This window comes from Canis lupus, chromosome 6 (assembly GCF_011100685.1).
Source record: "Canis lupus familiaris isolate Mischka breed German Shepherd chromosome 6, alternate assembly UU_Cfam_GSD_1.0, whole genome shotgun sequence".
Lineage (NCBI taxonomy): Eukaryota > Metazoa > Chordata > Mammalia > Carnivora > Canidae > Canis > Canis lupus.
The window spans coordinates 57,272,616-57,299,015 of record NC_049227.1 but is presented as its reverse complement, the minus strand read 5'-3'; the positions used below and the strand labels follow the sequence as shown (position 1 = coordinate 57,299,015).

The 26,400-nt window shown below is 36.0% G+C and overlaps 1 protein-coding gene across 3 annotated transcripts in view; it reads left to right on the top strand.

Annotated features, from left to right (window-relative positions):
• BTBD8 (BTB domain containing 8) overlaps positions 1-26,400 on the top strand; it is a 96,373-nt gene that overhangs the window by 49,492 nt on the left and 20,481 nt on the right. For all 3 annotated transcript variants that reach the window (XM_038541385.1, XM_038541384.1, XM_038541386.1), the window contains 5 exons: positions 304-393; positions 9,729-9,809; positions 10,991-11,087; positions 15,665-15,753; positions 16,300-16,402. In XM_038541385.1, coding sequence (XP_038397313.1) covers positions 304-393; positions 9,729-9,809; positions 10,991-11,087; positions 15,665-15,753; positions 16,300-16,402 — 460 coding nt within the window. The remainder of the gene's footprint in view (positions 1-303; positions 394-9,728; positions 9,810-10,990; positions 11,088-15,664; positions 15,754-16,299; positions 16,403-26,400) is intronic.

Sequence of the window (26,400 nt, the reverse complement as noted above, 5' to 3'; positions counted from 1 at the left end):
GGCTCCCTGCTGAGCATGAAGCCTGCTTAAGATTCTTTCTCTTCTCTCCTCCTCCTCTCCTTCCCCTTCCCACCCCCCCCACCTCACACATGCACATGCTCTCATTTTCTAAAAAACAAAATAAAAAAATATTTAGGTATAAATATAGATGTGTAATTCTTATTATTATTATAATCCTACCAGTAAATGTAAACAAGACAAATAGATTACTACATTTTAAGAGGTAAAGATGAGTTTCATAAAAAATTATATCTTGCATAATACATAAATGTTTACCTGTGTTTTCCACTCTCTTCCCTTTAGGGCCATTTTAAGTGCCAGATCTAGTTATTTTGCTGCAATGCTGAGTGGCTGTTGGGCTGAAAGCTCCCAAGAGTACATTACTCTTCAAGGGTAAGCATAATTTTTATAAGGCAACTTGACTACAAATACTCCTTCATACAAAGCACTTTTTATGGATCTGATTTCCCCATGTGTTCAATAGAATGTTTCTCATGTTTGTGGAATTCATTAAAGTACATCTTCTGAAAATGACATAGTAGGAAGCATTTAGTAATAGAGATAATGTGTTAGTCTTCTTAGACTGCTATAACAAAATACTACTATTGGGTTGCTTAAACAACAGAAATTTATTTTCTCGCAATTTGGCAAGATCAGAGTGCTAGCAAGTTTTGTGTCTTTGAGAGCTCTTACCTCAGGTTGCAGACAGCTAGTTTTTTGTATGTGCTTAATGGCCTTTCCTTACTGCATGGGGGCAAGGGGAGATGAAAATAGAGGGAGAGAGAGAACTCTCTGGTGTTTCTTCTATAAGGACACTAATTTTAGCACATTAGGGCAGGGCCTCACCCTGTTACCTCATTTAATCTTAATCTTTCATAAACCCTATTTCCAAATATAGCCACACTGGAGGATTAGGCCTTGGTATATCAATTTGGATGGGTTGGGCTGTAAAAGGTAGTTTTGCTTCTTTTTTTTTTTAAAAGAATAATTTGGGTAGGTGTGGATTTCATTGACCTATTATGAGGCAATGGTGAATCTACACAATTGGTGGCAGTTTATGTAAACTGCTAAAATAGTTATTAAGAGATGAACTAGTACCTTAAATGATAAAAAGCAACCTTTTTTTTTTTGGTCATAGATGATCCCTGCAAGATTCTATAGTATGGGGGAGGGCTTTCTCAGTAGGAAAATTGCCTAGGAGTTCTGAGGGAACCTCTCAGCTCTAGATCTTAGCCAGAGATTTGGGTGTGGAATAGTGATAGTGGTAATTTCATGACAATTGATGCACAGAAAGTATTGATAAATTCTTACCATTTATTTTGTCATCCTGACCTATAATCTTGATTCTTGGTTGCAGTCATCTGGTTCTCTTACTATCTAGAACATATCTACAAATGCCTATCATTTTGTAATTTCTCACTCTATAAAAAAATGGAACTGTTATTTGTAAGAATATATAATGTGTTCTTATTTTGTTCTTTTTTTCATATTTTATCCATTTAGTAGAAATGAAACATCTGCAAAAGGTCCTAACCCTGTTTTCTTCATACTAGGGCCTTTGAGATTATGTTTTAATTATACTACCACAGTTTTAATACACATATCCCTGTATTTTGCAACCTTTTTAAAAAAAAAAAAAAAGATTTGTAAAATGTATTTATTCATGAGAGACAACACACAGAGAGAGGCAGAGACACAGGCAGAGGGAGAAGCAGGCCCCATGCAGGGAGACGTAGGACTCCATCCCAGGTCTCCAGGATCAGGCCCTGGGCTGAAGGCCGCGTGCTAAACCGCTGAGCCACCCAGGCTGCCGTAAGATCTCTTTCTTTATGATGAATTTAAAATATCCACTGAATATAGAAAAAAAGAATAGTGCTAGTAGAGGCCAGAGTTTAAGTGTGCCATTCCTAGGGATAATCACATTGGTGTAATTTTGGAAACTTGTCCAGGGTCTGTGTTTCAGATATTTTAGACATCATTTAAAAAAAACCTGTTAATCCACTTCCATTAGAACTGAATTCAATAGAAATATAAATGGAGAAGTAACAGTAGTTTGATTCAAAATGCAACTTTTGACATTCATTAAAAATCACATGATCCTGTGTAGTGAGATAAAAGTCAACAGAAGAGTATGATTATGAGATCTTTTTCTACAGCAGGGGAAAGTAATTTACAGAAAGCACATGTCTAGTTTTTTTTTTCTAGAAGAAATCTTAGTTCCTTGTAGGTTTAGTGACAGTTTTTATTATCTGATACCTATTATGTAGCTCTTTCTTCCTTTCTCCAAATAGATTCTGTCCACACCAGTAATAATAATACCTTATAGTAACACCATGTCTTTTTCTGGGCTTCTTCCACATTTACTATGCCCTTGAGAGAGCAGGTGTATTCATGTATTGCAGATGAGTAAAAGCAAGATCAGTTAAGTTAAATGTCTTCCTGGAGTCACCTGGTAAATAAGAGCTTATCCTGAATATAAATCACATGATTTGGGGGGACTTAATTCAGTGTCCATTACACCATAGTCACTAAAGAATTTAAAAGTTTCCTATTGGAATGAGTTGGGTTCTTGAGCTAATGCACTAATTTAAACTGATTGTTTAAATCACTGATTTTTAAACTTCATCCCATAGGACCCTAAATGTTCCTGGTAGGTATGTTAGGGAACAGATGGCATGGGATAGGGATCTGAGGGAAAACTACATGGGGAAGGGCACTCCTTCAACCAGATATGTTCCGCTTCTATCTGTTTTGTATTGTTTAAGATGACCTCTGAGTTTAGCTATGGGAATAAGGGAAGTCCTTAGTCAGCCCTCATGAGTGATCAGATTAAACATTCAAAATACAAGGCTTTTAAAGATGAAGTCTGTTAAGAAGTGAGTAGACAAGAAACAAGTGGTATCATTAACTACTGGTCTCTACGACTTTACCTGTAATTTTCCATCCTTGATTATGATGGATGTGATGGATAATCTCCTGTTATAATATGGCTTGACTACCACTGACCAACTTTAGTAGCTTGCCCAAGAAAAAGCCAAATAGAAGTAGCCAAACTTGTTTCACAATTTGTTTTTCCCTTGAATAAGCTACTGAAGTTGGTCAGTGGTAGTCAGAGAAAGACAAATATCATATGATTTCACTGTGAAATCTAAAACAAAACAAAGATACAGATGCAGTGAAACACCGGAACACCTGCACCCCGATGTTTATAGCAACAATGTCCACAATAGCCAAACTGTGGAAGGAGCCTCGGTGTCCATCAAAAGATGAATGGATAAAGAAGATGTGGTCTATGTATACAATGGAATATTACTGAGCCATTAGAAACGACAAATACCCACCATTTGCTTTGACGTGGATGGAACTGGAGGGTATTATGCTGAGTGAAATAAGTCAATCGGAGAAGGACAAACATTATATGGTCTCATTCATTTGGGGAATATAAAAAATAGTGAAAGGGAATAAAGGGGAAAGGAGAAAAAATGAGTGGGAAATATCAGAAAGGGAGACAGAACATGAGAGAGTCCTAACTCTGGGAAACAAACAAGGGGTGGTAGAAAGGGAGGTGGGCGGGGGTGGGGGTGACTGGGTGACAGGCACTGAGGGGAGCACTTGATGGGATGAGCACTGGGTGTTATTCTATATGTTGGCAAATTGAACACCAATAAAAAATAAATCAAAATAAAAAAAATAAATAAAACAAAACAAAGAAATAAACAAAAAGCAGAAACAGACCCATAAATACAGAGAGCTGATGGCTGCCAGAGTGGGAGGGCCTAGGAGGATGGGCAAAATGGATAGAAGAGTGGGAGATACAGGCTTCCAGTTATGGAATGAATAAGTCACAGTAATAAAAGGCACAGCACAGGGAATATGGGAGCTACACTTGAGAGCATAACATAACATACAGAGTTGTTAAATCATTGTGTTATGTTCTTTTTTTTTTAAGATTTTATTTATTTATTCATGAGAGGCAGAGAGAGAGAGAGTCAGAGACACAGGCAGAGGGAGAAGCAGACTCCATGCAGGGAGCCTGATGTGGGACTTGATCCTGGGACTCCAGAATCACGCCCTGAGCCGAAGGCTGGCACTAAACCACTGAGCCACCTGGGCTGCCCAAGCTGCTGGGTTTTGTATACAACCTTTATTCTTATTACACAATATGTTTGCTTTTCCCTCTTGCATCACATATCAAATTCGCTGTGTCAAATTATCACCTAAAATGTTATTAGTATCATGGGATATAAAGCTATAGGAAGGCTAAAGGGAATTTAGGAATTTTGCGGTTAAAAGGGATTTAGGAATTTTGGTTTTTAAAACATCACATCTTTTCAGGCACCTGGGTTGCTCAGTAGGTGGAGCTCTTGGTTTCAGCTCAGGTCATAATCTTGGTTTCAGCTCAGGTCATAATCTCAGGATTGTGAGATTGAGCCCCACATCAGGCTCCCTGCTCAGCTTGAAGGATTCTCTCTCTTCCTCTCCCTCTGTCCCTATCCCCACTTACGCACATGTGCTCTCTTTCTCCCTCTAAAACAAATTAAGCTTTAAAAAATGAATAAAAAATCACACCTTTTAGGAATTTTTATAACAAAGCAATCTACAAAACAAATTTTTTCCACATTAGTATATATTGTAAACCTGGATAGCTGTTTCCATGGGTAGTGTAGTTTAGATCATGGACTTTGATGTCATTATAGGCAGTCCAACATCCAGCCCTAACTTGTTACATGACTTTAGAGACATTGCTTACCTTCCCTGAATTTCCTGAGGTTATTGAAAGGATTAAATGAGATAGTGCTTGGTATATAGTATATAATGTTTATTAATATTTGTCTTTTCTTTTTTTCCCTAGATTAGATTGTTCTCATTTTCTAGAGAGAAATGGGTTCAAGCAAGGGCCATTACCAATACTAGGACAGCAATACCTGCTTTGCTTGATCAGCAGCCTTTTTTGGGAACTGTACCACTGTTGTGTGCCTGTGGGATATTTTCTGCAGTAGATTAGAATGAAATCCTGTCTGTCCTTATAGAAAAGAACCATAGAGTTTTTAATGAGTTGGTAACTCATAGATGTAACGCACGTGATATTTTTCAAGAGGGATAACCTTCAATAAATTGAGGTAGGAGTAGTAGAGTCCTATAACCCTAGTTCTACCTATGCCCCAGGGTTGGAAAGTGTAAGAAAGTTTTCCAGTTTTGATGGAAGAAGGGGGAAGTTTTCCACACCCTGCACTGCAAATCGAACCACAGCCAATAATTTCTGTAACTCGACATATTTACATTTTATGTAAATAAAAGTCTTTGAATGGTGGCTTGGGGTTCTGGAGCATAAATTTGGATTTTCTCATTTCCCTTAGGAGATTCCAGGGATTACACTGAATTTTCAGGATGATCTTTTGAAATATAAATTAGATATATTTCTCTTCTGACTAAAATTGTTCAGTGCCTTCTCGTCACAGAATTCAACCCAAATCCTTATTACAACCTAGAAGACCCTATGTGATCTGGCTCCTTGGTTTTTCCAGACTATCCCACCTAAAGTAACTATAATCCAACTCTCCAGTTACCCTCATTTATATTATCTTGTTGTGTTATATTCATGGCACTTTTCACTATTAAAATTATCTTCTTCATATATTTGTTTATATATTTAATGTCCATGTTCTCCCTCTAGAATGTAAGCTTCTTATAGCCTCAAGGTCTAGAATAGAGCCTATCATTAAATAAATATTAAATGTGAATGAATTAACTTATGGATGAGTCCTTAGGTTACCTTAGCCCACACACATCGAACCCTAAAACTTTAGGAAGCACACATTAAGCACAAAGATTTTAGTAAATGAGGTGCATGTTTATTCTCTGGTCTTAGAGCTCTCATAGGTTTTTTTCTCCCTGGAGTATATATAAAGTTTTCATCTCCTAAAAGCTTTTATTCTGATTACATTTAAATGGAGATAGTGCTTTCAGTCTTTCCATTTAAACTGTAGGCTATTGAAGTGATTTGTTGTTTTTCTAGGTCAGTTGAATATGTCTTTATAAATAATTTTAGTAAAAATACATATGACTTACAACACTGTAATGAGAATGCAGTTTAGTAAAACATCTGTAAAACTGTAGGAAAATGGTTTCTTGTCATTTTTATAACATATTTATATATACGCTCAAATGTCTAGATTTTGCTATTGATTTTAATAACACTACTTTTGTTTTTACTTAATTATTATTATCTTTTGCTTAAATATGTCAAATTTTGAAAGAAACCATTATTAAACATAAATGACCAATTCTCATTAACAATAATAAGAATGGCTCTTGAAATTTTGAGGGAAAGTGCATGGCATATACATTGTAGTAATTATGCTAGTGTCATAGATTTACAGACTACAGATAATGTGGCATAATTAGTCTGAGATCAAATTTTCTCATATCCATAGTACATAAATGAGAATATGTAGAGATTTGACTTTTTTCCTAAGTATTAAAGATGTGGGATTTTTGAATCAGCAGAAACCAGTATTTAGCCATAGTGGGGGCCAGTAAATATATATTAAATTAATTGAAAAATGCTTTTTTTTTTAAATGCTTTATATTTTCAACTCAATATTCCTCTGAAGAGTCAGAAAGATGCTACAAGTGTCCTAATAAGCCATTCATTAAACATTCTTCAAACATTTATTGAGCATATGTTATATAAGAAATAGAATCAAACACCTTTCTGAGTCCTACCCTGTGGGACTCTATTTTTTTCTTGCCTTCCTTCTTTATTTCCTTTAGCAGATATTATTAGCAGATATTATTTAGCAGATATCTTTTAGCATAGATACTATGCTTAATGAATTGTGGAAATCTTTTTTTTTTTTTTTTAACTTTCATTTATTTATGATAGTCACAGAGAGAGAGAGAGAGAGGCAGAGACACAGGCAGAGGGAGAAGCAGGCTCCATGCACCCGGAGCCCGACGTGGGATTCGATCCCGGGTCTCCAGGATCGCGCCCTGGGCCAAAGGCAGGCGCCAAACCGCTGCGCCACCCAGGGATCCCGAATTGTGGAAATCTTATTAGCATTGTTCCCACCCTGATTCCACTGCAGAACTGCAATATTGTATGGGTGAAGAAAATTCTTCTCAACTTGGGGCTACTGAATCATTGCTGACATTTGGCTGCTATTAGAAATGCAAGGATAAACCTAAGGTATAGCCTGCCCTAACATAACTCAGTCTAGAAGGAGAAACAAATGTGTAAACAAAGATATTACAAGTCAGTTTGGATCCCTGGGTGGCGCAGTGGTTTGGCGCCTGCCTTTGGCCCAGGGCGCGATCCTGGAGACCTGGGATCGAATCCCACGTCGGGCTCCCGGTGCATGGAGCCTGCTTCTCCCTCTGCCTGTGTCTTTGCCCCTCTCTCTCTCTCTCTCTCTGTGACTAACATAAATATATATATATAAAAAAAAAAAAGTCAGTTTGATAAATGTGATAATGGAAGCATATAGTATAGTGTACTGCTTAAGAGTCTACACTTTGGAGTCAGTCGGCCTGGATTTAAACTATAGTGTAAGCCATTTAGCCTTGGGCAAGTTGCTTAATTTCAGTTTTTCACTTGTATCTATTATTAAGTTATTATTCAATGAGCAAATGGCATTCAAAATGCTTATTAGCTCAGTAACTGGCTCATAAGTGCTCAATAAATGTTAGTTATTACTGTTTACTATTTGGTGATTTTTATTTTTTGGCCTTTGGGATATTAAGGAAACAATCAGAGATAAAGAGCCACATGTCTGGTGTCTGGAAGATGAAATAAGTAGAGAGAGAGAATTTTAAGAGTAAACAGGTGTACTAAGGCATAGACATATAAGGAATTATAAGTAGTTCAAGTATAGGAAATGAGTAGTTCATTCATCTCCCTCTTTAAAGGGAAGGAGAACGAGGTCAGTTGGAAAAGAACACTATACACCAAGCTAAGGAATTTGTACTTTTTTTTTTCAATGGGCTATGGAGAACTGTTGAAAGGTTTTCACTCTAATAGTAGTGTGGGAAATGGGATGTGAAGAGATTATTTCAGGTAGGAAACCCACATGAGAGAGAAGATATAGTCATAATACAGATGAGAGAAAATAAGAGGCTAACCCAGAGCAGTGAGAGGAGAAAGAGGGAGCAGAGGCTGAATTCAAGAAGTTTTGAAAGTGATGGGATATAATGAGGGAGATGATTAAGATGAATCTCAGGCTCTAATTTAGGTATGTAGGTGATAATCTAGATGGTATTAGAGTTGGGGTGGACAATAAATAATACACTTTCTTCCTATTCAAAATAATTTGAAAGAACTAGCAGATGAAGTAAGAAAACATTTCCTTTATTATTATTATTTTTAAAGATTTTATTTTAGAGAGTGTGTGAGCAGGGGGAGGGGCAGAGGAAGAGACAGGAGCAAATTTCAAGCAGACTCCCTGCTGGACACAGATCCCTATATGGGCTCCATCTCATGACATTGAGATCATGACCTGAGCCAAAATCAAGAGTTGGATACTTAACCAACTGAGCCACCCAGGGGCTCCAACATTTCCTTTATTATCGATAAAAACTGTTAAAGCAATAAAATGTGTGTTAAATGGAAGAACCACAGTTTACTTGCTTACTATGTCCCCTCTATAACAACCCATCTGAAAGAAAGTCTGAAACTGTATAGTAGTAGATGCAGTTCTTCCCAATCACCTCTTCACACTTGTTCAATAGAGAAGAAAGGAAAAAGAAATCCAATTATCTCTCATCTCAAGTTCCTCCTGACTAATGACCAGTGCTTGTTACCCACAAACCCGATAATTCAGTCCCTTTGGTACAGAGGCAGAGGATAAGACAAGATGCAAGAAGCCCTATTACAGTGCTATGAACAAATTAGGAATAGCATGAAGAAGACTGAATCTGGGGTACTGGGGGAAATGGGGAAGAGGAAGGAGGCCATGAATTCAGTTTGAAATCCAGTAGTCAGTAGGACATAAAAATTATCACTCTAGACTACTTAAGTCTTATCTTTACTTTTCATCTGTAATGAGGATGTTGGTCAAGCTAGAGCTGCTGGATAGGTATTACAAATTAAGAAATCTATACAGCATAACAAGAATCTTTCCAGTGAATAGAGTTGTTCATATGAGGCTTTAAGAAGATTAGAGGCGGGATCCCTGGGTGGCGCAGCGGTTTGGCGCCTGCCTTTGGCCCAGGGCGCGATCCTGGAGACCCGGGGTCGATTCCCACGTCGGGCTCCCGGTGCATGGAGCCTGCTTCTCTCTGCCTGCTTCTCTCTGCCTGTGTCTCTGCCTCTCTTTCTCTCTCTGTGACTATCATAAATAAATAAAAAAAAATAAAAAAATATATTAAAAAAAAAGATTAGAGGCCATTTGTCAGCGATGATTTCCTAATGAGCCAGAGGTTGTATTGTGACCTCTCAGATCCCTTCTAACTCTAAAAGTTCATTACAGAAGATGCTCAACAAGTAATCAGTGATTTGATAACATACAAATAACATTTTATAACTTATATAAAAATCTATAGCTACAGTTATACTTAATTTTAAATTAATGGAATAACTGTATAGATGTTATTTGAATAATATATTCAGATAAAAGTGTGATTAAAACTTTATCTTGGCTAAAATTTTGCAAGAAAATAGAATGTATCATTGATATCAGTCAAACCTTAATTATTTCTGGATTTGAATTAAGTTTTCTTTTATTTTTCAGTATAAACCATGTAGAAATGAATGTTATGATGCATTTTATATATGGAGGAATTTTGGACTTTCCAGACAAAGCTAATGTTGGGTGCGTATTACTTTTTAATGATTTTAAATATAGAAGTATTAAGACTTAATGGTTTCTGCTTGATTGAGCTATGTTTTAAAGTGTCAATGAAATAAAAGCTTCACTTTTATTATTTTGCCATATCTTGTTTGTGTGTGTTAGGAATATCTAAAAACAGTAAGTCACCTTAGTTAGAAGAAAAGATGATCTAGCAACTCACAATGATAAGATTAGGAAAAGTATTTGACTTAAATTTTGTTAGGAAAACTTTATATTTGTTTGAAAAATTACAGGTTTTTATAAAGTTGAATCTTTATCAAATTTGGAATAATTATCTTACTACTTTATTTTTAAATTTTAGGATTACTCTCTTAAGCAGCAAAAGAAAAGAAAAAAAAAAACCTAAAATTACTTTAAGAATATAGGTATCCTAAAAAACCACAATGGTTCTTCATTGCTCTTTAGTGAAATGCTAAGTTGCTGAAATCATACTGGAAAGTGAAATCTACCTTGCTCTTCTAATTTTTTGAATGTTCTCTTCTTTTATTGCTGTTCTAGTATCAAACAAATGAAAGCTGCTTCTTTAATTTAAATATTCATTGGTTCCTTTAATTATAAACTGATTAATATAATTTTGGAAGGAAAGTATCATAAGTCACAGGGATTAAGTACTGAAGTTTTCCTGCCTGGAAATCTATATGGAATTTTATCATGCTCTTAAGGCTTGTCTGTTTCCTAACTACCTAAAGTAAGTGTGGTGCTGGGAAATACTTACCAAATGAAAGAAGCAATGGAAAATCTCTTTGTAGGCATTTTCAATATGATAAGCATCAATTAATTACTCTTCTCCCAAGTAAGTTTTTATTGTACAAATTTGTTGCAAAGAGTTTCATAACTTTTACAGCCTTTGAAGCAGCTTCCTGAACTTTGCTATATATGTCGCTGAAAATATGAGGGGAATTTGATTGAAACATCTCCAAATTTACTTCTTGTTATCTCCACTAATCAAGTCATGTAACAGTGCTTTCAACTTTTGACCTGTGTCCTTTTTATTATCCATAAAGAAAATATATAGGGCAGAAAGTTAGAGTTAAAATAATTCAGATTATTATTTTTTTAAAACAGACTAATCAGGAAATTACTATGTATTATTTCTTGATTTTTAAACTGGAGAATTAACAGTGTATCTATTTTTATTTTAGTCAGATACTCAATATGGCCGATATGTATGGACTAGAAGGATTAAAAGAAGTAGCAATCTATATTTTAAGAAGAGATTACTGTAATTTCTTTCAGAAGGTAATTATTGAGTCTCAGAAATCTTACCCAATGCTTAAAGTCACCCATTATTACCTACTAGATTTTTAACTCTGATAGTGAATAGTGCTTTGAATCTTAAAAATATTAAGTCAATTTAACTAATGGGAACTCTAGTTAAGAAATAGCTCATATGGTATGTCTGCAAAAAAACTAATTCAGATCATTTAAGTAAAATAAAATTGACATGGGGTTTATTAAAAGGATATAGGAGTATCCTTTATAATTCAAAGGTAGAAGGTATAGCTGGGACTCAGTCAGGATTTGGAACTAAGGAAGTCAGGAACCAAAGTTACCTTCTCCATTTATCAAAACACATTTATTAGAAGTGTTTCATTGGTTCTTTTTCCTGAAAGTGCTTTTCCTTCCTGTGACTTCTCTTTGTAGCATGTACTTGGGGTCGAATATATTCCTCTCAGTCTCCCCAGATAGAGTATGAATACTAACTTTTAACTTTAGTTTATGCAAACATAAATTTATTTTCTAAAGAAAGATATCATACTGTGCGTTTGTACAGATCCCGTTTTGTACATTATTCTTAGATTTTCCATTGTTTTAATTTATTCTGTGACTGATAGGTTATTTATTCTTTTTAAGATTTTACTTATTTATTCACGAGAGACACAGAGATAGGCAGAGGGAGAAGCAGGCTCCATGCAGGGAGCCTGATGTGGGACTTGATCCCTGGTCTCCAGGATCGTGCCCTGGGCTGAAGGCGGCGCTAAACCACTGAGCCACCCAGGCTACCCTATTTTTTATTTTCTGATTATGCTTTTCTACATTTTCTACAATGGTCATGTATTACTTTAGTAATAAACAGAAAAATCTTAACAGAATTGTTTTACATCATTCCCTTCTTATTGGGTACTTGAGGCAACAGTATGCATTGTATGAATTTTAATTAGGTAATTTAAATAATTTAAATAACATTTAAATTTAGATTTTTGTGTTAGGTAAGACTTTTCCTACCTCTATATAAGTTGTAGCTGAGAAAGCACTCCATGTACTAAAACAGAGCCATGAATAGTTGCATATAGCACCACCTCCACTACCACCCACTCAGGGTTTACTGAAAAAGTTAAACTTCTCAGCCACCTTTAATCAGCCATTCATTCCAGCCTCTAGAAGTAAGGGAACTAGAAGAAGGAGGGTAGTAAGTGGTATCCTCAAATATGTAGAAGGTGAAGAATTTTTTTTTTAATTTTTATTTATTTATGATAGTCACACAGAGAGAGAGAGAGGCAGAGACACAGGCAGAGGGAGAAGCAGGCTCCATGCACCGGGAGCCCGACGTGGGATTCGATCCCGGGTCCCCAGGATCGCGCCCTGGGCCAAAGGCAGGCACTAAACCGCTGCGCCACCCAGGGATCCCAAGGTGAAGATTTTTGATGAAAGATTTTCCTTCTCATTCATCTGCTTCCCTCATCTCCCAGCCAAGTGAAAGTTAGGAGGATGATACAAGCATATCCTGAATAAAGATTAAAGATAGAGGGTATCTGCAATGAGGAGATATGTCTTATCCCTAACATGGACATATACCATATCTCTAAAACCAGCCCACTCTGGAGCTTCCATTAAAGAATAAAAGAAAATGGTAAGAGATTTCTTCCAAGAGCCTGGAATATGCCTCAGAAACCAGTGAGAGTATACTCTAATATGGAGATTTTTAAAGGGAGAAGCCAGTATAAGCTTGGTGATTAGGGACGATAGCTATTATCATACATTGAAGAAGTATGGGGCGTCCACCCTACCCCAGTTATAAATGGTACAATAGGCAGGAGGAGAACCCTAGTGGGTATGTGAGATTAGAGAATGCTGATATAGGGCCAAATGATGCTGTATCCACCTAGGGAAGTTTTGTGCATCATGAACCACTGGAAGAATCTTTATCCACTAAGAGACTAGGGTGAAATTCAGTCTGCTCCTAAAAGAGTCATCAGCAAAAGTCATTGACATCTTAAGTAGAGCAAACTAAGTGACGTCAACCTACTACCATGTTGCATCTGGTTAATTATATAGCCATTTATAGAATCACAGCATTACATTACATATTTTTTTGCCACCTCTTTTTTTTTTTAAGATTTATTTATTTACTTGAGAGAGTGAGAAGGGAGCACACGCAGGTGCGCGAGTGAGGAGAAGGGCAGAGGGACAGAATCTTCAAGCAGATTTCCCACTGAGTAGGGAGCCCCACATAGGGCTTGATCCCATGATCCATGAGATCATGACCTGAGCCAAAATATAAGTGTCCAAGAATTGGACGTTTATAATTGACTGAGCCAGCCACACGCCCCTTTCCACCTCTTAAAAACGTATTTTAGGTAGTAATTTAAATGCACATCTTTCCAGATTCTGCAGGCAGATTTTGAAAATGACTAAAAGTCAGTCATCCTGTTACAAAACCTTTGGGAATTGGCATTTTTATATAATTACAATTCTCAGAGAGCTAAAGTTAACCTCCTAAGCCAGTGGTCAGTAGACTTTTTCTGTAAAAGGCCAGGTAGCAAATACTATAGGCTTTGTGGGCTATTTGTTCTCTATCACAGCTTCTGGGCTCTGCCTTCTGGAAGAAAAGCAACTATAGACAATATGTAAATGAAACAGTGTAGCAGTGTTTGGATAAAACTTTATTCACAAAAACAGTGGTGAACTAGATTGGCTCACAAGTATAGTTTGCTAGTCTCTGCTTTAAGTAAGTTACTTTGCATTTTAATATTTTTTATGGAAAAAATTTTAAAGTTATACATCAATTAATGGACTTCACATTGTAAATGGTTGGTTATTCCTAAATAGAATTAGATTGCTAGACTTTTTTTAACTCTTGTGTTTACTTTTGCAGTTTTTTAGACTCTGAGTGTTTTTGTTTATACCAGTTGTTTCTTCGCATGAGTTTGATACTCTTATCTAAAGTGGCTCAGAAAACCAAATTATTTAACTTTGTAGAATTACCTCTGTATAATCTATATAGTGACAGCCATTTCTGATTTTAGAATAACCTAGAGTACCTCCAGTTATCTTAAAGGGGATAATCAAATTGTTAATATATAAAGCAAAATATTTATATTCAATTTATTAAACACTAATATGATACCTTTAGGAGAATTGTATTAGAAACTCAAATAATAGCAATTAATAATTTTAAAAGTTGGAAATCACTGACCTTATTAGAAATACAATGCTGGATGCAATTCAAAAGAAGCTTTTGCTCTTCTCTGAGAGCAGGGGATCTTCAGAAGGACACATTTAGAGACTATATCTATAAATTGACTGATTAGTGGTCTTTATTAAGTGTATAAACCTCGCATTACAACAAATGAATGTGTACAGAGAGAAACTGAACTCTGTTCACCCTAATAGGCAATAGATATGCTTAGGAAATAATCCAAAACCTGAAAATAAATGATATGGGCTATATGTTGCACAGAGGCTTAACACCAAGAGCAGTGAGTCGTCACTATTTATATCTACATTTTATTTGATTCTTCTGTATTTGAGCTTTTAAAAATGTGTTATATAATTATGATCTAATTAACTTCTATAATTTTGTCTGAGGTCAGTGTAGGACCTCCCCTTGCATATATACTTAGAGTTATGTTTATATGAAGCGGATTAAACCATATGGTTGCATTGCACTGAGATGTGCTAGAAATTATTATACCATTTTACAAAAAATTAAGCTAAATGTAAGCAAAGTAAGTCAGAGACAAATATCATATGACTTTATTCATATGTGGAATTTAAGAAACAAAACAGATGAACACAGGGAAAGGAAGGAAAAATAAGATGAAAACCGAGGGAGACAAACCATAAGAGACTCTTAACTATAGGAAATAAACTGAGGGTTGCTGAAAGAGAGGTAGGTAGGGGGATGGTGTAACTGGCTGATGGATATTAAGGAGGGCACATGGTAGAATGAACACTGGATGTCATGTGCAACTGATGAGTCCACTAAATTCTACCTCTGAAACTAATAATACATTATATGTTAACTAAATTGAATTTAAATATACACAACTGATGAATTGTTGAACACTATATCTGAGGCTAATGGAGTACCGTATGTTGGCTAATTGAATGTAAATAAAATTAAATGGAATTTAAATAAATAAAACAAATAAAATTAAGCTAAATGAAATTAGAATAAAACTTGTAGAGGATCCCTGGGTGGCTCAGCGGGTTAGCGCCTGCCTTTGGCCCAGGGCGCGATCCTGGAGTAGCGGGATTGAGTCCCATGTCGGGCTCCTGGCATGGGGACTGCTTCTCCCTCTGCCTACGTCTCTGCCTCTCTTTCTCTCTCTGTGTCTATCATGAATAAATAAATTTAAAAAAAATAAAAAAAAAACAAAACAAAAAACTTGTATGCATTCTGACACTGAGAGCTCAAATGCCATTCTATAAAACTAAAGGTTGTTAGTGATAATTTTGAAAGAACAGACTTTTGAATCATAAACATTTATTCTATAGTTTAGGTATATAAATCAGGTCATCTTTATGAACCAAACACTTTTAGCCTCTGTAAATTGAAAAATAATACATGTGTTGTTTTCTATCAATTTTAGCCGGTTTCCAGAAGGTTGGCGTCTGTATTAGAATGCCTGATTATTGCTCATACAGTTGGAGTGGACAGTCTTTTTGCTGACTGCATGAAGTAAGTGATCTGAAGTAGTGTTGATACTATTGATGTAGGGACTGTATTAGAGTGCCTGATTATTGCTCATACAGTTGGAGTGGACAGTCTTTTTTGCTGACTGCATGAAGTAAGTGATCTGAAGTAGTGTTGATACTATTGATGTAGGGACTTTGTTCTTCCATCTCCTAATTTTCTGAGAAATTTTGGAATTGGCCTATTTTCTTGGGCACACTATGTAGCTTAGTGCTTAACTCATTGTAACAATTGTGAGGAGAAGTATTGACTTAGATATTACTCAAGGTGCTTGGGATCAATCTTATTTTAGCTGAACCATAATTATTTATGTTAAAATCTGTGCATATAACTCGGTGGATTTAAAATGTGTTCACAGAAAAGGAAGGATAATTAAGTCCATCAGAGAACTCACAAAATTAATTATAAGGGTTAGTTAGTCATCCACATATATGTGTACAACTTATGTCACGGAAAATAAAAGTATTATTTGAGTATCATAATTAAAAATATTTCTCTAACTCAGGATTCTTTGATTTTTTTTTTTAACAGATGGATTGTAAAGCATTTTGCAAGGTTTTGGTCTGAGAGAAGTTTTGCAAATGTACCTCCTGAGATTCAGAAAAGTTGTCTTAATATGTTGATTCAGTCTTTAGTAAGTATAACCTGAATATCCTTCTTTGTGTTTGTCATCAAAAAGTTCATTTGGTTTTATATAGGTACTTTCAATGTTTTAAATATAAATATAGAATTATATTATAAAAGCAAGATGAGAAAAGCAATTACAGATAACACAGAACTAGTTGAAAACCTGTCCTTAAGATTCTGTTCCCCTGTACCAGATTCATTAGTTAGGGTTCAGAGATGCAGAACCACTGAGAAGTATATTTTGATTCATGAACAAAAGGAGGATGGTGCCATAGATGGAGATTGTACATTGGTATCAACAACATGGATTTTCACTCACTAAGGTAGATTGGGATATAACACTGAAACTTCTCTATGGCAACATTTCCCAAGAGGATTTATGTGGTGGCCAGTTAATTATATTGGACCATTTCATCATGGAAAAGGCAGTGCTCCGTTCTCAGTAGAGTAGACATTTGCTCTGGCTATATATTTGCCTTCCTTGCCTCCAATGTTTCTGTTAAAACCACTATTCATGGACTTACAGACAGCTTTTTTCACAATCATGGTATTTCACACAGCATCACTTGTGACTAATAAACTCCACAGTAAATCAAGTCTGGCAGTAAGCCGATGCTCCTGATTTCAATGGCCTTTCCATGTTTTATATCATCCTGAAACAGCTGGCTTGATAAATACCAGCTATAACCAAGTTACCAGTTACAGAAATGAGTGCTATAGTGGTGATGATATAAATACTCATTTCCCTTTTTTATTTGAATATTTGTTTATATAAACCAGTATTTGTGTATACTTTTTCTACTGTCTCATATCTCTACCATCTAATATAAGATGTATTAATAATAGTTAATTTTATATTTCCATGTTAAAGTTATAGGATACCAAAGGGAAGTGTGAATCAGTCTGGAAACAATAAATATCACCCAAAGACAAAAAAGGGGTTTTATATCCTCTTATAGGGAAAAAGTTAGCATATTTGTTGTATAGAGGATAGTTATACTAAGTTAGGTAAAAACACAACTTTGTTATTGTTTCCATTTGAGAATTAAGTATTGTATAAAGAGAAGTGTATGGGTGCCAAGCTGACAAAGGGCAGACTACAGTGGTTTTGTAATATTGTCAGCTTGGCTCTGATGAACTATGCTTCCCAGAATTTTCCTCTTTGAATGTTTCCAGTTGAAGTGGCCACGAGAGACAATTTGGCGTGAGATTTGATGGGTAAAAGTGAAGCAGCAGCCTTTTTTTATTTAAACACCAGGACTGTTGGGGTAGGCACTTTTATCTCATACATGTTGCTTGTTTACTGGCTCACCTTGTTGAAATGAAACAGCAGACAGGCTGCAACTGCTCCACCATGCCGTGTGTCCTTTTTTGGCTTTCGTTACCCCTCTGCTGGGGATATGTTTAGTTCCATGATGAAGGGCACCAGAATCTCCTGAAGGACATCCATTTAATCCAGGTTGGAGGAACTGAGAACTGAAATGAGTCCATTCTTGTAGGTTTTAGCTTGTGCTCTTGGATGTCAGCTTGTTCTTGCTGTCCTATATCTGTCTTCCCTTAGCTGCCTTCCCTGTGGTCTTCAAACTACATCAGTAGCCAGCTCCTGCAATTGAATATGGTCAAATCCCTGTAACAGATTCATATATATATATATTCATATAAATATATATATATATTTAACTCCTAGTGTTTCTCTTTCTCTGATTGAACCCTAAATGATACATCAGACTGGGTTACATGGAAGATACATCTAAATCTAACTGGGGTAGGCCACCAGCTAGTGAGATACCATTGCAAAAAATAAATATAAATCTATATTTATGCTAATGAAGGACTGTGTGGTTTTGTTGCTTAATATTTTGGATTAGTTTCTTGATCAGTAAATAGTTACTCCCTGTTCATGAAGGCAAACAAATGGCCTAGCTATAATTCAGTTTACTAGAAGTAGAAACATCACTTACTACTACTACTACTGTCATTATTATTTAATAGGTGTTTTTAGAACTTCACAGTTCAAAAAATACTTTCATTTTAAAAATTTTATATAAGATAGGTACCCTTATCTCTCTTTTATATATCAGAAAAGACAATCAGAGAAGTAAGTGCTTTATTTAAGTTCATAATATCAGTAAATGACAAAGCAGATCTTAAAACAAATTGTTGCCATTCTAAAGATAATATGCTAGGTCTTCACTGTGGGCAAAGATTTTTTCTGAAGAAGTGTGGACCTTGACTTCATCATTTCACAAGTTGATAGAAAAAAGGCATTTAAAAAAAAAAGATTTTATTTATTCATGATAGACATAGAGGGAGAGAGAGAGAGAGAGGCAGAGACGTAGGTGGAGGGAGCAGCAGGCTCCATGCCAGGAGCCCGATGTGGGACTCGATCCTGGGACTCCAGGATCGTGCCCTGGGCCAAAGGCAGGCGCTGAACCTCTGAGCCACCTGGGGATCCCCGAAAAAAGGCATTTAAATAACTAAGTAAAATACAAATTAGACTATGTGAGTACTAACATTAAGTTCAAAATATAGCATCTATTCTTGATAAAAACCCTCAACAAAGTAGGGATAGTTGGAACATACCTCAACATCATAAGGGCCATATATGAAAGACCCACAGCTAATATCATCTTCAGTGGGGAAAAACTGAGAGCCTTTCCCCTATGGTCAGGAACAAGGGTGTCCACTCTCACCATTACTATTTAACATAGTACTGGAAGTCTTATCCTCAGGAATCAGACAACACAAAGAAAAAAGGCATCAGAATTGGCAAGGAAGAAGTCAAACTTTCCCTATTTGCAGACATCATGATACTCTATGTAGGAAACCTGAGAGTCCACCAAAAAAAAAAAACCCAAACAAACAAACAAACAAAAAACTGCTAGAAGTAATACGTGAATTCTGCAAAGTTGCAGGTTATAAAATCAACGTACAAAAATCTGTCGCATGTCTGTATATCCATAATGAAGCAGAGAAAAATCAGGGCATGGATCCCATTTGTAATTACACCAAAAACACTAATATACGTAGGAATAAACCAAACTGAAGAAGTTAAAAGGTCTGTACTCTTAAACTATAGAACACTTATGAAAGAAATTGAAGAGGACACAAAGAAAAGGAAAAATATTCCACAATTGTGGATTGGAAGAATAAACATTTTTTAAAAAGATTTTATTTATTCATTCATGATAGACCTAGAGAGAGAGAGAGAGAGAGAGAGAGAGGCAGAGACACAGACACAGGCAGAGAGAGAAGTAGGCTTCACGCCGGGAGCCCAACGCGGGACTCAATCCCGAGACACCAGGATCGTGCCCTGGGCCAAAGGCAGGTGCTAAACTGCTGAGCCACCCAGGGATCCCCCAAGAATAAACATTTTTAACTGTCTATACTACCCAAAGCAATGTCCACATTTAATGCAATCCCTATCAAAATATCACCAGCATTTTTCACAAAGCTAGAACAAACAATCCTAAAATTTGTGTGGAACCACAAAAGCACAAAATCCTGAAGAAAGAAAACAAAACAAAAGACATCACAATTCCAGATTTCAAGCTAAATTACTAAGCTGTAATCATCAAGGCAGTATGGTACTGACACAAAAATAGACACATAGATCAATGGAACACAATAGAGCACCCAGAAGTGGACCCACAACTATATGGTCAATTGATCTTTGACAAAGCAGGAAAGAACATCCAATGGAAAAAAGAGTCTCTTCAACAAACGGTGTTGAGAGCAGCGACATGCAGAAGAATGGAACTAAACCATTTTCTTATATCATACACAAAAATAAATTCAAAATGGATGAAAGACCTGAATGTGAGACAGGAAATCATCAAAATCTTTGAGGAGAACACAGGCAGTGACCTCTTTGACCTCAGCTGTAGCAAATTCTTCCTAGACATGTGTCCAGAGGCAAGGAAAACAAAAGCAAAAAAAAAAAAAAAAAAAAAAAAGAACTATTGGGACTTCATGAAGATAAAAAGCTTCTTCACAGCAAAGGAAACAAGCAACAAAACTAAAAGGCCCTCTATGGAATGGGAGAAGATATTTGTAAATGACATATCAGATAGAGTTAATATCCAAAATCTATAGAGGACTTATCAAACTCAACACCCCAAAAAACAATCTAGTTAAGAAATAGGCAGAAGACATGAATAGACACTTTCCTAAAGAAAACATGACTAACAGACACATGAAAAGATGCTCAACATCATTATCAGGGAAATACAAATCAAAACCACGATGAGTTACCACCTTGCACCTGCCAGAATGGCTAAAACTAGCAATATAAGAAACAACAGGTGTTGGCGAGGATGCAGAGAAAGGGGAACCCTCTTACCCCGCTTTGTGGGAATGCAAGCTGGTATAGCCACTCTGGAAGATAGTATGAAGATTCCTCAAAAAGTAAAAAATAGAACTACCCTACAATCCAGCAATTGTACTACTAGGTATTTCCCCAAGGGTTAAAAAAATATACAGACTTGAACAGGTACATGCAGCCTGATATTTATGGCAGCATTATCAAGAATAGCCAAACTATGGAGAAAGCCCAAATGTCCATCAACTGATGAGTGGATAAATAAGATGTATATATACACAATGGAATATTACTCAGCCATCAAAAGAATGAAATCTTGCCATTTGCAATGACATGGATGGAGCTAGAGTGTATTGTGCTAAGCAAAATAAGTCAGTCAGAGAAAGACAAATACTGTATGCTTTCACTCACATGGAATTTAAGAAACAAAACAGATGAACATAAGGGAGGGGCAAAAAAAAGAGGAAAACTATAAGAGACTCGTAAAAACAGAACAAACTGTGGGTTGATTGAGGTAGGCGGGGGATGGGCTAGATATGTGATGGGTAATTATTAAGGAGGGCACTTGATTTGATGAGCAGGTGGTGTATGTTAGTGATGCATCACTGAATTATGTTCCTGAAACCAATATTGAACTGTATGTTAGCTAAATAGAATTTAAATAAAAATTTGAAAAGGAAAAAAAGTTCCATGTTCTAATTTATCCTGGTAACCCCAGTTTAGGCCATGCAATATGTATTGTCAAATAGGTAAATAAATGAATGGATAAATATGTTATAATTCAGGTATGTACTGGGATCACAGAGGTAAAAACAATTGATTCTGATTAGAAGGATGAGAGCAGTAATTTGAGATGAAGCTGAAGATGAGGATAATTTCAAAATAACAGAAGTACATTAGGATATTCCCGACAAACTTCTAAATTATACCAGAGATCTGGTGGCAGGCAGTTCCAATATTCTGCTGTTACTGGAATGAGAAGAGGTAAGTCTGCGGAGAGGGTAAGGCCAGATTGGGAGGGATCTTAACTAGATGTCTTGTTAAAAAGTCTATTTTTTACAAGTGGTAAGTTTGTGAATTTAATTGAAGAATAAGCCCTCCAAACTATGCCTCTACCTCTGTTACAATATTTTATTTTGATTTTATAACTCTAGTTAGGTTCTTATAAGCTTTATGAATGTTCATTTTTTCCTTTCACAATAGATGAAAAGGTAAACATCAGAATAGCCAAATATCCAGTGGCCTTTGGTATCTTGGTGATTATAATGAAAATGTGAAATTATGTCTTTCTTTGTGAATAGTCAAGCTTTAAGAAACATTAACTTCATAAACTCTTCATATTTTATCAGTAAAATATACTTAGCTTTTGATTTAAAAAAATAGGATATTTTTAAGCAGTGCTGGGAAAACTGGACAACTATAAGTGAAAGAATGAAACTGGGCCAGTTTCTAACACAAAAATAAACTCAAAATGGATTAAAGACCTAAATGTGGAACCTGAAACCATAAAAATTCTAATGGAGAACATAGGCAATAATGTGTCTGACAGGGTCATGGCGACATTTTTCTAGAGAGGTCTCCTCAGGCAAGGGAAACAAAAGCAAGAATAAATTACTAGGACTACATCAAAATAAAAAGGTTTTGCACAGTGAGGGAAAGCATCACAAAAACAAAAAAAAACAATGCAACCTACTGAGTCGGAGAAGATACTTGCAAGTGATATATCCAATAAGGGGTTAATATCCAAAATATATGAAGAACTTCTACAGCTCAACATCAAAAAACAAACAGTCCAATTGAAAAATGGGCAGAAGACCTGAATAGGCATTTTTTTTTCCAAAGAAGACATACAAATGGCTAACAGACACATGAAAAGATGCTCAGTATTACTAATTATCAGGGAAATGCAAATCAAAACCAGAATTAGATATCATTTCACACCAGGCAGAATTACTAGTTACCAAAAAGATAAGAAATAACCAGTGTTGGAGAGGATGTGGAGAAAAAGAAACCCTCATGCACTATAGGTAGGAATGCAAACTGGTGCAGGCACTGTGGAAAACAGTATAGAGATTCCTCAGAAAATTAAAAACAGAAATACCATATGGTCCAATAATTCCACTGCTGGATATTTACCCAAAAGAAAATGAGAACACTGATTCGAAGAAGATATGCACCTCTGTGTTTATTGCTACATCATTTACAATAGCTAAGATATGGAAGCAACCTAAATGTCCATTGATAGACAAATGGATAAAAATGATATACAGACATACACATACACTTACACACAGGAATGTTAGGCAGCCATAAAAAGGATAAGATATTACCATTTGTGACAATGTGAATGGACCTAGAAGGGATTATGCTAAGTGAAATAAGTCAGACTAAGAAAACCAAATGCCATATGATTTCACTTATATTTGGAATCTAAAAAAAATGAATAAATTTTTAAAAAGCAAGATCAGACCTATTGGGGGTCGCTAGAAGGAAAGGATAAGAGGATAAGCAAAATGGGTGAAAGGGAGTGGTTGATACAAGCTTCTAGTCCTGGAATGAATAAGTCATGAGAATAAAAGGCACAGTTTAGGGAGTATAGTCAGTGGTATTGTAATAGCATTGCTTGATGACAGATGGGAGCTACACTATGGTGAGCATAACAATGTATAGGAAAATTGGATCATTATGTTGTACACCTGAAATTAATGTAACATTGTATGTCAACTATATTCAAAAATTTTTAATAGAATATTTTTAATTTTTTCAAATTTAAAATGGAAATAAGTTATTCAAAAAGTGAAAGAGCAGGCGATCTTTGTAGTCTCCTTTAGTTCTAATTCAGTTCAGGTACATGTGCTGTGGTGGGCACTTTACTCTATTGGTGACATGACCAACGCTGTTAGATAGCAAGGGAGATAAGAAAATGCTGCATTGAACTATATTTTGAGGGTTTTGTTTGTTTTTTATTAATTTGAGAGACTTTAAGGTTTTTCTCTTTCTTGATCAATTTGCAGCAGTTCAGTAAGATGTGATGTACGACCATTGCTTTTGAGAAGAGAAAGCAGGGTGGAGGCATGAGTATAAGAGAGAGGTGTCAGAAAAGTTATGATTTTTTTTAAATTTTTTATTTATTTATGATAGTCACAGAGAGAGACAGAGAGAGAGACAGAGACACAGGCAGAGAGAGAAGCAGGCTCCATGCACCGGGAGCCCGATGTGGGATTCGATCCCGGGTCTCCAGGATCGCGCCCTGGGCCAAAGGCAGGCACCAAACCACTGCGCCACCCAGGGATCCCAAGTTATGATTTTATAATGTGTAATTACTTGAACTATTTCAAAACATTAAATTTTTCTTTGTCAAAATACTTTAAGCCCTTTATTTTTTTTTAAGATTTTTTTATTTATTCATGAGAGACACAGAGAGAGAAGCAGAGATACAGGCAGAGGAAGAAGCAGGCTCCCTGCAAGGGTCTGTTGTGGGACTCGATCCCAGGACCCCAGGATCATGACCTGAGCCAAAGGCAGATGCTCAACCACTGAACCACCCAGGTGCCCCGTTTAAGCCCTTTAAAACAAATTATGAAGAGTTTTTAAATTTAGGAAAGTTAAAACAAAAGTAGGTATGGGCATGGTCCCTAGGGTGAAAAACCAAAGTTATATATATTATGCTATTAGTCCTAAGGCCAAAGGATAGCTTAAGACCTATTTGATTAATGCAGTATCATAAGGATTAGAAAATGATATGAATCATAGTGTTTTTTCAGTATAGGATATTAAGACAACCAGGAAGCTAGCTGGAAAAATTTTAAGTTGGATCTATTCTTCATATCCTGGTATGCCAGTGATATATTCCAAATAGATCACAGGTTTGAATATGAAGGGGAAAAAAATTAAAATACTACAATAAACTCTGGGAGAATTATAACCTTGGCAGGTGAGTAGAGATATAAAATTCAGAAGCCTTAAATATTTTTGATTACATAAAAATGCAAGATTTCTATGTAGTAAAAATGACCATATGCAAAGTCAAAAGACAAATCACAGTTCATATCATACTTTTGATTCTAATTTTCCTAATATAGAGGATTTCTACAATTTGATTATTAAAAATAGGGCAAAATTAGATCATTTGCAAAGAAAATACAAACTTCTTAATTTGATGAATAAATCTCACTTCATTTAAGAGAAATGGACATGAAAATTACAATATCAAACCATTTTCTATCTTTTAGAATGAAAATAACTAGTATAACTTTTGCTGTGTTTTTCACACTTTTTTGACTGGGACTAGGAATTTCTTTTTTACACTGTAACCTAGTACACTCAAACATACAAAACTGAAACAAGTTTTACAAAAGAATACTTACTATTATTACACGATGTACTGATATTTCCTATTTTTCTCTTTTCTCTCCGTTTTGTTTTCTAATGCTGATCATAAGCCACGAAAAATATTTCCCTAGGTTGCTAGGAGAGAAATCTGCAGTTTGGAAAACAGTTCTTTATTGAATATATATTGGCAATGTTTAGGATACTTCTGGTGCCCCACCTCATATCCTCTTGGCCAATGTGTGAACTCCAGCCATTGCTGCAGGACCCAGCTGCATATGCGTGCAGTCCAACAGCACTTTCCCTCAGGCACATCACACATATTTCTCACTTTCTGTCCTAAGGCTTCACTATCACTCTACACAGGGTACCTACAACTCAGTAATTCTGGCATGCAAACCTGGAAGTAGAAGGAAATTAACACCACAGGGGATAAGCCTTGACTAATGGGAGATGGGAGCCAGTGGTTAAATGTTTCCTTTTTTTGTCCCTTGGGCAGAGTAATTCAAAGTGCATTCTCTGTGGCTCTTCAGAGGGTCCCCAGGAAGATTGAGCCCCAGTTGCCTGTAATAGTGAATGCAATATTAGTGCTCATCAGACTTCAGTATATACACAAAACACTTCAGAATCTTGGTTACAGGGCAGCCTGGGTGGCTCAGCAGTTTAGCGCCACCTTCAGCCCAAGGCGTGATCTTGGAGACCTGGGACCGAGTCCCACGTCGGACTCCCTGCATGGAGCCTGCTTCTCCCTCTGCCTGTGTCTCTGCCTCTCTCTCTCTCTGTGTCTCATGAATAAATAAATAAAATCCTTTTTTTAAAAAAAAGAATCTTGGTTACATGTATATTCTTATTCAATAAGTCAGAGGTAGAGCCTGTGATTCTATTTCTAACAAGCTCCAGGTGATGCAGATGCTGTGGCTCACACTGAGTTGTAAGGAGCTAGAAAACATACCCTTTCTTTGGCTTTCCCTCCTTCTCTGTTTCACTCTTCTAATGGATCACTTCCCAAAATAAACTATCTTCATATAAGCCTGTTTCTCAGACTCAGGGTTCAGGCAGAACCCAGGCCAAAACAAATAGTATTGACCCAGCAATTCTGCTTCTAGGAATTTATCCTGTAGAAATATTCACATCTGTGTGAAATAATTTCATCTATAAGATATTTTGTTACAATATTGTAACAGCAAAAAATTAGAAACAATGTAAATATACGTATAGGATTGGTTGAATGACTTATCCATATTGTGGGCTAGTGCTAGCTGTTAAAAAAATAAAAAGGCTCTTCATATTCAGATTAGAAAAATATTTAGGATGTAACTGAGTTTGAAGGACAAGAGTATTATGCATATTATTGC